This window comes from Rhinolophus hipposideros, assembly GCF_964194185.1.
Source record: "Rhinolophus hipposideros genome assembly, chromosome: 20".
Taxonomy (NCBI): Eukaryota; Metazoa; Chordata; class Mammalia; order Chiroptera; family Rhinolophidae; genus Rhinolophus; species Rhinolophus hipposideros.
In genome coordinates this window covers 6,107,216-6,120,704 of record NC_138066.1, presented here as the reverse complement: position 1 = coordinate 6,120,704, position 13,489 = coordinate 6,107,216, and the positions used below count along the sequence as shown (strand labels likewise).

Genomic DNA, 13,489 nt, shown 5'->3' with positions numbered 1-13,489 from the left:
GCACAGGCGCAGCGGCGACCACCCGGCCAGCCAGCCAGCCTGCGGAGACTCCCGGGTCCCCGCACGGGACTGGGGCTGGGGGCGAACATCCTGGGCGGACCTGGCCGGCGCTGAAGGCTACCCCAGGCGTTACTATGAAGGTGCGGCGCAGCGCGTGAGGAGGATGCGGCAGCGGGCGCCGCGGCGGGAGGAGGAGTAGGCGGTGGTGCCCTCGGGAAGGAGCCGCGCGCGGGCCACAAGGCTCCCCGAGGCTCCGCATTGCCGCTGCCGTCGCCCGGGAGGCTCCACGCGGGAGCCATGTAACCCTGCGGCGGGCTCCGGGCTGCTCCGTCCTTCCCCAGCTCCCGGGCTAGCGCGGCAGCGGGGCCAAGATGAAGAAGCAGTTCAATCGCATGCGCCAGCTGGCCAACCAGACGGTGGGCAGGTAGGTCACCCGCTGGCAGCCGCGGGCCGGTGCGCGCCTGCGAGGCAGCCTTCGCCCGGGCGCGCAGGTGATGGAGCCCGCCCGGCCTCCCGTCTCCCTTCCCTCTCTCCCCGCCGTCGCTTTCCCTGCGCTGGCTGGTCCCCTCGGGGCGCCGCTCGCAGGCGCGACCCCTCCTCTAGGAACTTCCCAGACCTCGGAGCCTTTCTCGTGCGCTGCCTGCCGCTACCGGGCTCCGGTTGCCAAGCGCAGAGTGTGACGCATCCTTCACCTGCGTCCCCAGCTGCCCCTTCACCTCGTCCTCCCTGCCTTTCCCCGGGACTCCCTTCTCCCTTTGCTGGCGTCGCTTCCTGGAAACAGGTGTTTGCTCCGATTGCGCCGGAGGCAGCTGAACCGCAGTCGCTCTCCGAAGAGTCCTCCCCTTCGCCGAGTTCAGGGCTTCTCAGGGGTCCAGGGCAAGTGTTGGGCCTGGTCGGCTTGGCGGAGCCGAGCCTCCCTCCTGCCGTGTTTGTTTTCTGGGACTGTGACTGTACTGGATTCTGTATCTCTTTCCTGGCTGGGTTCGTTAAGGCGTTAGGTGGTGGAGAGAGGACCCGAAGGGGTGGGGGGGATGGGGGCAGGGCAGGAATGGCGCTGCTGTCGCCTGGGTCCTAAGACTGTTTTCAGTGGAGGGAGAGAGGCTGCAGAAAGGGAGGCCCAACTCCTCAGGAAGATGAGATAAGCAGAGGATCACAGCCAGGTAGGGGAGGAGGACAGAGCCCCCACAGTCACAAAGAGCCAGGCCCTAGGAAGCTACAAGACCAGCCCCCTGTCATCACAGTAAAAATGGGCTACATCTGGGCTACTGTCTCCAGGAGCGGCTCTGCAGCATGCTAAAATCTATTAACGTTACATAAGGATTCTGGTGGGTCTCTTCCAAAGCTAGACATACTCTGAACACAGGATTGTTAGGTAGAAGGGATTTTTCATGGAACTTCTGCTCCTAGGGAGGGATTTCCATTGCTGCTTTGGCAAAGGAATTCAGGTGTGCAGTTCTAAAGCCAGTGGAAAGCAGAGAACCCAGCCTTGGGTGCAATTCAAGTGCAAGCTCAACACCTCCAGGGCTCTCCATTAGGTTTACTGAGAAACCAAATACCTTTCTTGGGTGGGAAGTGGAGCCTTAGCTGGCATCTGGTAGGGTGGGGGTGGGGATATCCCTGGGGAGTAGGGGACACTGAACTCCCATGTAAGCATACTGCCCTAATTACAGTGGGCATTTGAGGGCAGGGCGTGCAGTGGCTTCTTATGCTTCCAGGGACTCCAGATGGCTTCCAAGTAACAATGTCTAAAATTGACTTGGATTCATTTTCCTTTCCCAAACACATGTGCTGTAACATGAGGGAGAATTTATGAATAGCAGAGTCAGATTAGCCCAGGTTTCTGGCATGGTCTTGCCACAGATATAGCCTCATGTGGGCTGTCTTTTGATATATTGGTTGCTGGAATAGTGTTTTCCTGTATTGGTGTTTAGTGGATGACAGTCAAGCTGACCTGTATTGAGGTCTTGACTTCTTCATTACCCTGCAGACTGGCATCAGTCATCAGGTCAGACCAACCCAGTCATCAGAAGGCCCCTGACTAGAGACTTGGATTGCTCGTTTCCCTTGGTCTTGGGGTTTCAGTTCAGTGCTTGAATCAAAATGTTGCAATGTGTTTATGCTTCCTCCCTAGCCCCCAAAACACAATTCTTCTGTCCCTTTTCAGAAATTGTTTAGAAGTGGTAAGATTTGTGAGCCTGGAACACAAAACCTTGTTTTTCACCCTCATCTGTGGAGGGAATAACAAAGAGAGAGAGGAAATTGGGTTTCAGAATATGTGGTCTTATTCTTGGAAGTTCAAGCAACCTGTCACCAAGAGGTCCCTTCCACTTGTTTTTTGGAACTCTGGTGGATGCTGGCTTGTGGATGAATTCTGTCTCTTTATGAGATGGCATCCGTTGTGTCATGCACCAGGTAAAGTGATGGCCAGTTCACTATTGTGTGTCACTGATATGTTTCCATTTTAATGACATTCAGAGTGAATCTTTTAGAGCAAAAATCAGTTCATGTCACTTTGGCGGTTAAAAGCCTCCAACGGCATCTCATTAATCACACTTACTGTCCCAGATCTTTCCAATGGCCTACAAGACAGTGCCTGACATCACCCTCTTTGTCTTTCCATACTCATTCTGTTCCACCTGCTCCTCCTTCACTGTGCTCCAGCCACAGTGGCCTTCCCTGGCCCAAGCACACGAAACTCATTTCCATCTGGGGGCTTTATTCTTGCTGTTTTCCCTCTTTCCCTGTCTGGCTGAGCGTGTGCTCTTCACATGTGCCTCTTCCTCATCACTCAGGTCTTAGCTCAAAGGCCTCTGAGAGGTTCTCCTTCCCCATTCACTCTCTAGACCATTGTCCTGTTCATTTTTGTTGCGTCACTAATCTCTCTTTGAAATGCTCTTATTTTTTTCATTTTTTTGTTTTCTTGTCTGTCTATCCCCAATAGAATGCGTTGATCACCGTTGTGTGCTCAGTGTGTGTGTATATCTGTGTGTGTGTGTGTGTGTGTGTGTGTGTGTATATCACAATGCCTTAGACAATCGGAGCTCAATTCATGTTCATTGACAAGATTAAAATAGTTTACTGTAGGGTTCACTTGGGTAAACGAAAGTGGCACCATTTACTTTATCTTATTGAGACTGTAGTGAGGCATGATCCTAACATTGCTTCTTAATTTCTGAATCAGTAGAAGCAACAGGATTGGAAGTTTGGAATTTAGGTGTGGAATTGGTAGATCGCTTTATGGAGTTGCTTCAGCAAGCCACTGGGTTCTTGTCCTTTCGTGTCTTTGACGTGAGGACTTTCCTCTCTGATGGAAGAGGGAGATGGGTTTGAGGGTTGCTCCTACTCACAGCTCCTCTCCCCGCTCGCCTCCCACAAGTTGCAGGTTCTGGAGTTCTGAATATACGAGTAAAACTGCTCGGAATGGATTCAGTCACTTTAATAATGTAGGAATTGCCATGCTCGAACGTACTCTACGGAGTTTCTAGTGTTTTCCCTTGATGAACCCTTGATCTGAGTAGAGAAATTGTCAGCAACTGTGAAAAGAGTTTATAAAAATCCATTCCATTTAATTGGGAAAGTTTCATCTCCTCCTTCGTCTGCTTCTCCAGTGTTTGCATATGTTCCTTCCCCTCTGTCCCTTCGCTTCATTCCATCCCTTGGGAAGCATTCCCTGGCCCTTGGAGATGGGGCCACTGTGTGCCTAATGGTTCAGAGCAGCACAGGCTTTCGAGTGAGACAGATCGGGTTTGTTGCTTACGGACTATAGGATCTTGAGCTTAACTCTCTGCACATCTGTTTCCTCATCTGCACAATGGGAATAATAAGGATTGCACTGTGGTAATGTGGCAATGCCAATATGAGATTACCCCTGAAAAGTGCTGAACACAGGGTCAGCACTGGGAAATGCTTAATAAACAGTAGCTACGAGTACCTTTGGGCACATGTTGTGACTGTTATTGGGTTGTATGCACTGTGGCATGCACTATTCATTCATTCATTCATTCATTCATTTATTCAGTAAATATTTACTGGGTACTTGCTGTGTGCCAGGCACTGCTCTGCTTTAGGGAATATTGCAGTGCAGAGTAAGAGATTCCAAGAATTCTTTTGGAATCTGTATTCTAAAGGCATGCTATGGTTATATTGTATTGTAATTTTTGTCTTTTATTATTTGTCTTTCCCACTAGACTTTAAGCTTCTTGTGGGCAGGGGGCAATTCATGGGCAACTGAATGAATGAGTGAGCAAAAGATCCATGTATCATCGATAGGGAAGTAGTGCGAAGTAGTTCAAAGATAGGAGAAGCTCCTCACACTGTCTCTTTCATTTTTGGTGGGAATCAGGATTCAGAGGAGTGAGGCACAGCTTCAGTGCTGGGCTTTGGAAGGATAGAGCAAGATCTAAGGGAGAAATTAGTTCTTGCATGACTTATGATGCCATTTTTTCCTTCAAGAGAGTCTGTTGGTTGCTGGGGTGAGAAGCACCCTGAAAGTCATAGAGTGTGTTTCTTGGAAGTGGCATTTGGTTTGTGTTGGGTGGACTAAAGCCCTGAGCTGGAATTTAGAGACCGGCTAAGTGAAAGAGAAAATGGAGGTATAATTGGCACCTTGATCGGGTGAGGAAGATATTTTTTTCAGTCTGCACAAAAGAGGTCACAGCAGCCCCCACCACAGAGGGCTGTTATGATGTTAAAGGGAATGTGGCTTACACCAAGTGCTCAACCAGTCCTTGAAAAGTTCACTGTCATTTCCTCTTCTGCTTACCCATTCAATCCTCTAAAAACGTTGGCTTCCTAAGTTTCAAGGGCTGTTTAGAAACTGATTCAAATGGCCACTGCCCAGTGATGGCTGTAAATGGACTCTGCTCTTGTGCAAAAATGGATGTTTAAGGTGTCTGAGAGTAGGCGAGGAGCTATGGAAGTGTAGGAGGGGGAGCAGGACTGCTGGGTTGGATTCTTTAGTTTTAAAACACTGAGTTGGGGAATGGAAGACAAAGTTTTGTCTGCAGAGCCTGTTTTCCATTCCTAGACTGCTCAGCATGCAACACTGCATGCAAGTGGGCTTGCTTTCCAGTTCACAGCTTAGGTGAGCATCATTGCTGCTTTGCAGCTCAGGACGCAACCGCAGGGTCCAGGCATTGGCCACTGGGACGGAAATAGATGCTGAGGATGCCGCAGCCACTAGGAGGGCTGGTGCTGCAGGCATTTTTTTTCAGGTCAAAGCAGCTGAAACCAGTGAGGATCTTTTCCTTGAAGGTTTCTCTGAGACACTGCCCTGCCCATCAGCAGGCCTCCTAGGAGCCATGACCCAGGCTGTAGCCTATCAGGGAAAAGTCAGAACCAGTTCCACGTTAGTCATCGGACTGCTTCGTTCCCATCTATTAGCTCCCTGAATGTGCCTTAGGCCTTCAGACCAACACAGGCCCTGCTGCGTCTTCCTGTTAACTCAGCTGGGCCAGGCAGACCCAAACCAGCCCCCCAAGGAGCGCTGTGCATATTTATTAGGTCTCAGAGTGGAGTTTTTCATTGGAGTTTTATGGAAGCCATGCCTTGCCACCTGCTGTAGTGTATATATGTGAGAGATAACAGAATGTACCCACCAACTGATGAATGGGCTACAAATCTGGGAAGAATGTTCCTTGCTCCTATCGTCTAAGCTCCTTATTGGGCAGAGCTGCCGGCTTCCAGCTTGCTGCTGGGCTGCACTCCGCGGTCAGCCTGAGGCTGCCTGGATTTCCTGCAGGATATCCCAGACCTGCAAGTCATTGTGAGGGAGCCATTCTCTTCAAAGGCAATTAATGAATTCCCCTCCCATTTGGCCTTCACCAAAGAAATGTATCAATTAACATCATTTCATATTCTTTTAGGATGGGTGATCAAGCCCCCCCCCCCCCCCCCCCGCACCCCACACCGATTTTTCCCTCTAGAAAAAGTGAATCGGTAGCCATGTGAGTAAAACAGTAATTTAATTTATGAATGTACCTTTTAGAGGGGATTAGTAAGCATCTCTTTTATTAATCAACAAGAACAGGGTATTTCAAATGCTATATTGATAACAACAGCAAATAATATAATTATGCGTCAGCTCTGTTGAGTTAGTTGTAGGCCACACAGAAGGTTGAGGGGAGAGAGAAGGATAGTTAGGGCTCTGCCTTTGGGTGCAGGACATCCAAGTAAGTGGGCACCTGGAACCCCACGGCCTTCGAGAAACCAGTGCCGGTCTAGCAATTTAAAACTATCCTTTTTGTCCAGGAAGCAGATGTTTTTGCCTTCGTTTTCCAACTTTAGAGTTTATTTTTAGGATAAACGTTTATTTTCCCACAGAATTGAATTTCCTTTTTTTAACTTTCTTTTTGGTTACATAAGTGATATTTGTTTATTGTAGAAAAGTTATAAACTTATGGGTGGACAAAAAGGAAAAAAAATCACCAATAATCTCATTACCTAGAGACTACAGTTCGTATTTTGGATATAGTCTTCTGAGTTTTCAATAGGTGTTATATGTTCTTTAAAAAGAGCTAGAGATCATACCGTGTATATTATTTGCAGCGTGCTTTTTCCCCCTCTATGTTATATCTTGACTATCATCCCATGTCCATAACTATACCTCTACAGCATAATTTTTTGAGGTTATGTAATATCCCATTATAGTCAACCGATTTCCTTTTTCTAATCATATAGCAAATATTTCTCACTGGTTTGCTTTCCTAGGATGAAGTTAGAAGTGGAATTGCTGGGTAAAGTATGTGAGTTTTTAAGACTGTGTGAGTGTATATTTTATATATACAGACACACTTATTATAGCTTTATCCTCAGTAGAATTGTCAGTTTATTCTCCCCAACTCTATCAGCAACTAATATTAAAACTTTGTTAATCACATGAATGAAAATAAAAACCTCTCCTTTCTCCTCTTTCAATTTCTAGTGTGATTGAGCATTTTTAATATTTACTGGACATTTGTTGCTTTTTCTGAATATGTTGAATATTTGTTGCCTGCATATGTCTTTGCCCCACTTTTCTAAAGTCATGTTTATAACTTTTCTTATTGATTTGAGGTATTTTTTAATAAGCATATATGTGCTTTGTTACATGCCACATACAACTCCCCATAGATTTTTTTGCCTTTTATATTTTGTTTTGTCTTTTTTTCATATTTTGTGATCTTTAGTCTATCAAGTTATGGTTCCCAGCCCGAGATTACATAAATATTCATATATTTCATTACAATTTATATAATTTCATTTTACGATCAAATGTTTCATGTTATTGATTTTGGTGTATGGTATGAATTAGATGTCACATGTAGAGTTTTTAAAATCAAACATGTTATTATCAACTTGAATGATGTATTAATTCAAGCCCACTGTATTCAAATGTCATTATCACGTACTAAAAGATTTCATCTATTTGTATCTATTTTGAGGATTTCTAGTTTGTTCTCTGATCTGCCTGTCAGTTCTGGCAGGAATTTGAGGTGGGCTCAGCTGCCCAGGTGAGCAGTTGTAGATTGTTCTGTCCCTGCTTTGGGTGGGAGGAGCATAGAGTCAGTCTGGGCCCCTCATCTCAGCATCCTCCAGGGCAACTCTTTTCCTTGGCAAGTAGAGCTCACCAAATTTGCCGAAGGATCTTGCTGCCTTGCTGTGCCTTACCCACAGCTAATGTACAAATTGCTCCCTTATCATAGAGAATTGATTATATTTTTCTTGGCTATTCTCATTTGTGTATTCTTCCTCAGTATTTTATTTTTTTAATCTATATATTAAGATGGGGAAAATGGACACTTTTACAATATTGAGTGTAATGAGAATTCTTCCCCTCTGGCAATAGGGTATATTTACTCAAGTCTGTTTATGATCCTATAAAGTGGTTTTTATCCATTTGGGTCTTGCATAATTTTGTTTTTGTTTTTAGGTAATTTGTTATTGTCATTACTGTAGCCTTAATGATCGGAATCTTTTGTGAAGTTATATTTTCTTATTCTTTATTGCTGGGATATAGGAAAGTTATTGACTTTTATATAATTATATTAACCACTGTCTTCCTAAGCTATTTCATTACTTTTAAGTACTTTTTGAGAAGTTGAATCTATTGTATTTTCCAGGTAGACAATCACATTTTCTACAAATAATGTTGCTTCTTCCTCTTCAGTATTTATATTTATTTTATGTTATTGACTAATTGCATTGTCTAGGACTCGTAGAACCATGTTAAAATATGTGGGCATCCATGTCTCTTATTATTCTCCAGGGAAATGCATGATAATTGGAGAGATTTTGTTTTTTAATCATGTTACATTTTGCATAAGTTTATTATTTTACTTTGAGTTTTTCTTTGGTGCCAAAGTTAAATTTAATTATATTACCATGGTCTTTAAATATAATTTTGTTTTTCTCCTTTTATTTATTAATATATTCACTCAATAATTTGTGCCACAAATATTTATTGAGCACTGACTATGTTCCAGGCAATGTTTTCTGTGCTGAGCGTACACCAATGTAGAGTTCTAACCCATGAAGATTTTGTGTTTTAGATTCTTGAACCTCAGTAGATTTTCTAATGTTGAGCTCTACTTGTTTTCCTGCAATCATTCTTACTTGAGTATGTTTTTTTTTAAATATTCTGCTAAATTTAACTTATTGGTGTTTTATTTAGGATTTTGGCGTTCAGTATTCATAAATGAGAGCATCTAAATTTTTTTCTTTTGCTATACCTGTTTTGATAACAGTGTAAAATTAGTTGTCCACTTCCTACTTTTCCTATGCAATCGTGAGGTAGTTCTTTGAAGGTTGGAAGCAAATTTTCAAGAAGTGATTTTTTGGAGGTGATTTCAACCGTTTTCCCAATTTCTTAATAGTTACTAGACTATTTATATTTTCTATCTTTTCCTGAGTCATTTAAGTAACATATTTTATTTTAAAAATACATTGATTTTATTATGATTTTAAAATGTAATAGAATCTATTTTAAGTATATAGTCGTAGCTCTTTTATCATCCTAATTTGCATTTCTCTCTCTTTATACACCATAACTAGCTTTGCCAGAGGGTTTTCTTCCCCACATCTTGTAGAATCAGCTCTTAGGTGTAAACTATATTTTTTTCCTCATTAGCTCTTGATCAGTGTACTCTTTTTCTATTTGTAGTAAATTCTTCTTTTTAAATTATTAATTAAAAATATTAATTCCTCCTGATTTCCTTGGACTTATTTTATTATCTTCCTAGTCTTTAGTCTTCTATGTTGTGTTAGTTGGGATAGGTTAGTCTCTGCAATGGTAACCCATGAGCTCTGGAGCCTCAGTGGCTTAACATAGCAAAAGTTTATTTTAAACTCATGTGAAATGTGAAGTGAATCAGGACTCCCAAAGGCAGCTCTCCTCCATGGATTCAATCCCACATCTACTCACACCTACATCCACATTTACTCCCTTCCCAATCTCAATATATGGCTTCCAGTCACTACTGAAGATGAAGAGAGAATGTAGAGATGTCATATTGGCTCTTAACTGCCTGAGGATGGAATTTACAAACGTCTCCTCTGTTCACATTTCATTGGCTAGAACTAGTCACAAAGCTCCCCTGGATCTGACTGGAGATGGGGATGGGGCACCTCTCTAGGAGAGTAACTAGGAATGTTCTCTCTCTCATCTCCCACTGACTGTCTTTGAAATCTTTCTTGCACTCCTGCTCACTACAGTCCCCTCCACCCTGCCCTCTTCTTCATTGTGCAGCTATGAGGTCATTCTTTGTCTCCATCATGGGAGGGTGACTATAGATTTTCATAGATCCTTCAGAGGGGAGCATCTTTAGGATAATAAACCTTTCTCCTGCTGATATACACTGCTTGTCATGTCAAAATTAGTTACACACACACACACACACACACACACGCACACACATGAGGTGTGACAGTTAAGTTCACAAACTCATTCTAGAAAAAGTGCTGTATCCCTCATTGCTGAATATCACTATGGTCACCTTCAAAGTACTCCCCTTGGGAAGCTATGCACCGATGCCAGCGCCTAGTCTACCCTTCAAAGCAATTTTGGAATTCTTTTTCGGGAATGGCCATCAGAGCTGTTGTATTACCCTTGATGTCCTGAATGTCATCAGAATGTCTTCCTTTCAATATTTCCTTTATCTTCAGGTAAAGAAAGAAGACATTGGGGGTGAGATCAGGTGAGTAGGGAGGGTGTTCCAATACAGTTATTTGCTTATTGGCTAAAAACTCCTTCATAGACAGAGCCATGTGAGCTGGTGCATTGTCGTGATGCAAGAGCCATGAGTTGCTAGTGAAAAGTTAGGTTGTTTTTGTCTTTTTCATGCAGCCTTTTCAGCATTTCCAAATAGTAAACTTGGTTAACTGTCTGTCCAGTTGGCAGAAATTCATAATGAATTATCCCTCTGATATCAAAAAAGGTTAGCAACATCGTTTTGACTCTTGATTTGGACTGATGGAACTATTGGTCGTGAAGAATCGGCTGACTTCCGTTGTGCACTTTGACACTTTGTTTCTGGGTCATATTGGTACACCCATGTTTCATCACCAGTGATAACACAGCCCAAAACATCGTCTTGCCTCTCCAAAAGGTCTTGGCAAACTTTGACTCTCCTTTGCTTTTGTTCATTTGTGAGCTCCTTCGGGACCATTTTTGTACACACTTTTCTCATGCCAAGATTTTCGGTTAAGATTTTCCTGTTTCTCTATCAATGTTTACTTGGTCTGCTATGCTTCTCACAGTCAGCCGACGATTTTGACGCACAGTGAGACAAATTTTTGCAATAATTTCATCAGTTCTGCTCGTTACTGGCTACCCTGACCTCTCTTCATCAGTGATATATTCTCTCCCCTCAGAAAAACGTGTAATCCATTTGTACACCGCCGTTTCTTCATGGCATTATTCCCATAAACGTGGACTAACATGTCCCTGATTTCACTTCCACTCTTGCCAAGTTTAACAAGAAATTTAGTGTTTGTTCATTGCTCTAATTCAAGCTCAGACAGTCTTGCGACGGGACACAAAAACATGCAACAACAATAATGAACGCCACTCAGCAAGACACCGCCACACATTGACACGAACACTGCTGGGAGACACTGATATACCAAGGTTATGAAATCTTACTGAGCTGTTTGTACGGTGCTGCCAATGTAAGCACACTGTGGCAAGTTCACGAACTTAATTGTCATATCTTCACTCATATATATGTATATAATTGTGTATACATCTATGTATATATACACACATAGATGTATACATATATACACGTGTGCGCGCACACACACACACACACACACACACACACACACACTCTGGGGGTGCCAAAAATGTATGCAAGTGGACACTTTGGTCAGCATGGCTCAAACAGTAGTTTGCCGTAATCAGAAGTGTCTGGACGCTGATGGTAACCACTTTGAGCACTTCTTGTAATTGCAGAAGTCAAACGTGACTCGTATTCTTTTTTTGTTATCAGTATATATTGAGTATTACAATTTTAGTAGTTTTTTCCTTTCTTAAAATATGTATACATTTTTGGCACCCTCTATGTATGTACATATTTCTATATAGTTCTATATAGTTCTGTATATTTATATATTATATTGTATATTTATATAATTATATATATATGTATATACATATATATACATATATATATATATAATTTTTTTTTAAATAAGCCCTTCCTACAGTGGGGAGAGAAGTAATGAAGAGAACAGAAATTCTCATCCTGCCACACCTCAGTGACACCCATTTTATGGAATTATTGCCATGATTAAATAAGATAATGTAATATTCTTAGTGTACCCCTGGGAAGTAATAAATACTCAATAAATTGTAGTTATTACCACTTTCCCTTGCTGTGCTGAAAGCCTCTTTGACATGAGGTATTCATTTCAACCTTATTTATTCCTAAGTAGTGATAATTATAGCTTGAAATTGATACCCATTTGTCTTGTTTTCTCACATCAAACCCAGTTTTTCTGTGTTTAGTCATGAACATCAAACATCTTGAGATATCAATAATACTGATGGCCTCACTCATTTAAAATCCATTGCGACTAATGGTTATTACTTAGATGGTATAGGTTATTCTGCAGTAACAAAAACCCGTAAAATCTTGGCGGCGTACAGCGCTGGCTGATGTGGGCTGGAAGTAGCCCTTCAAGGACACAAGTGAACCTGGTCCACACGTACCTCTGTGATGACACAGGCCGTAAATGAGGATGTGGTGAATCACATGAATCATACACTGGCTCCTAAGGTTTCTTCCAAGTGATGTGTGTCTGTTGTGCTCACATTTCATTGGCTGAATCAAATCACCTGACCATATCCCACTTCAGATGGGGCAGGAAAAGGCAATCCTTCACGGACCCAGAAAGAGGAGAACCACAAATGCCACCGCTGTGTCACCTGTGGCCAAGCACTGAGCTATGTCCTTTGTAGGTATTACTTTTATTGACTCATTGCAACATCTGTGTGAATTGGGTGCTATTTATAGGCCCATTTTACAGATTGGGAATGGTAGCTGTGGAAGTAGCAGACAGAGAAAGGGTCAGAGCCAGATTCAGCTGTGCCCTAAGTAGGTCAGGCACAGGCAAATGCTCTTCCTAAGTGTGGATCTCTGCAGCCTCAGGGTCCCTCAGGTTACTTTGGCTTAGGTGGTTTTAGAAGGCTAATTCACTGCTCTTGACTTGTATAAAAATAACAATGTCACATTCATTTAAGGTAATCGAGTATCTTGTATGTAGCCTGAACCGCAAAGAGCATACAAGGAAATTTCTGCCAATAGAAAGTTCTCCACTTTGTTTCCTTATTACAGTTTCTCCATAAAGGGTGAGAGAGTGCTCTTTGAAAGTATTTTTTTTAGCTCTATGCCCCATGTTGAAAGATAGCAGTTTCTATATCTGCAAAAACCCCTAAAGACTCCTACATAACAGATTAACCAGAGACCTTACAAAGTAAAGAATATGAAAAGCAAGTGGAACTTTGAGCTCTGTCTCTATGTGCACCTTTGCAATTGCAGACACATGTAACTCGCTTCAGTTTTATAGCTGTCATTGTTGAGTGTGTCTGGTGACAGACACTTACTTGTGCCGTACTTTACAGACATTCCTGTGTAATCCTCACAGCAGCTCTCAGAGTTGGTCCTGATCGGTCCCCCATTTTTGCATGCGTCTCGGAGCAGCTGACTGCCTTGTTGGAGCTGGCTGCATGGTTGGAAAGGGAAGTGGAGGTTCGCTCCCAGATCTGCCGGCTTTGACACTGAGGTTCTGCATCGCTGTACTTTCATGACTCCGCAGTAGGAGAAAAGTGGGAAACTTTAAGTGTCCAGTATTTGTGGAATGATTAAGTAAATTCTGGCACCTCTGTGCAGTTGTAATGATTTTAGTGTTTTTATAACATTCAAAAAAATTTAAGGGCTTGAGAGAAATGTTTCAGGAAACAGGATACAGAAGTGCATACAGAGTTGAGATTGTACCGTATTTTTTTTTT

At 42.8% G+C, this 13,489-nt stretch overlaps 1 protein-coding gene across 6 annotated transcripts in view; it reads left to right on the top strand.

The window, feature by feature from the left end:
- ARHGAP44 (Rho GTPase activating protein 44) overlaps nucleotides 1-13,489 on the top strand; it is a 170,696-nt gene continuing 157,207 nt past the window's right edge. For all 6 annotated transcript variants that reach the window (XM_081027057.1, XM_081027058.1, XM_081027054.1 and 3 more), the window contains exon 1: nucleotides 1-424. In XM_081027057.1, coding sequence (XP_080883183.1) covers nucleotides 372-424 — 53 coding nt within the window. In that variant the 5' untranslated portion in view covers nucleotides 1-371. The remainder of the gene's footprint in view (nucleotides 425-13,489) is intronic.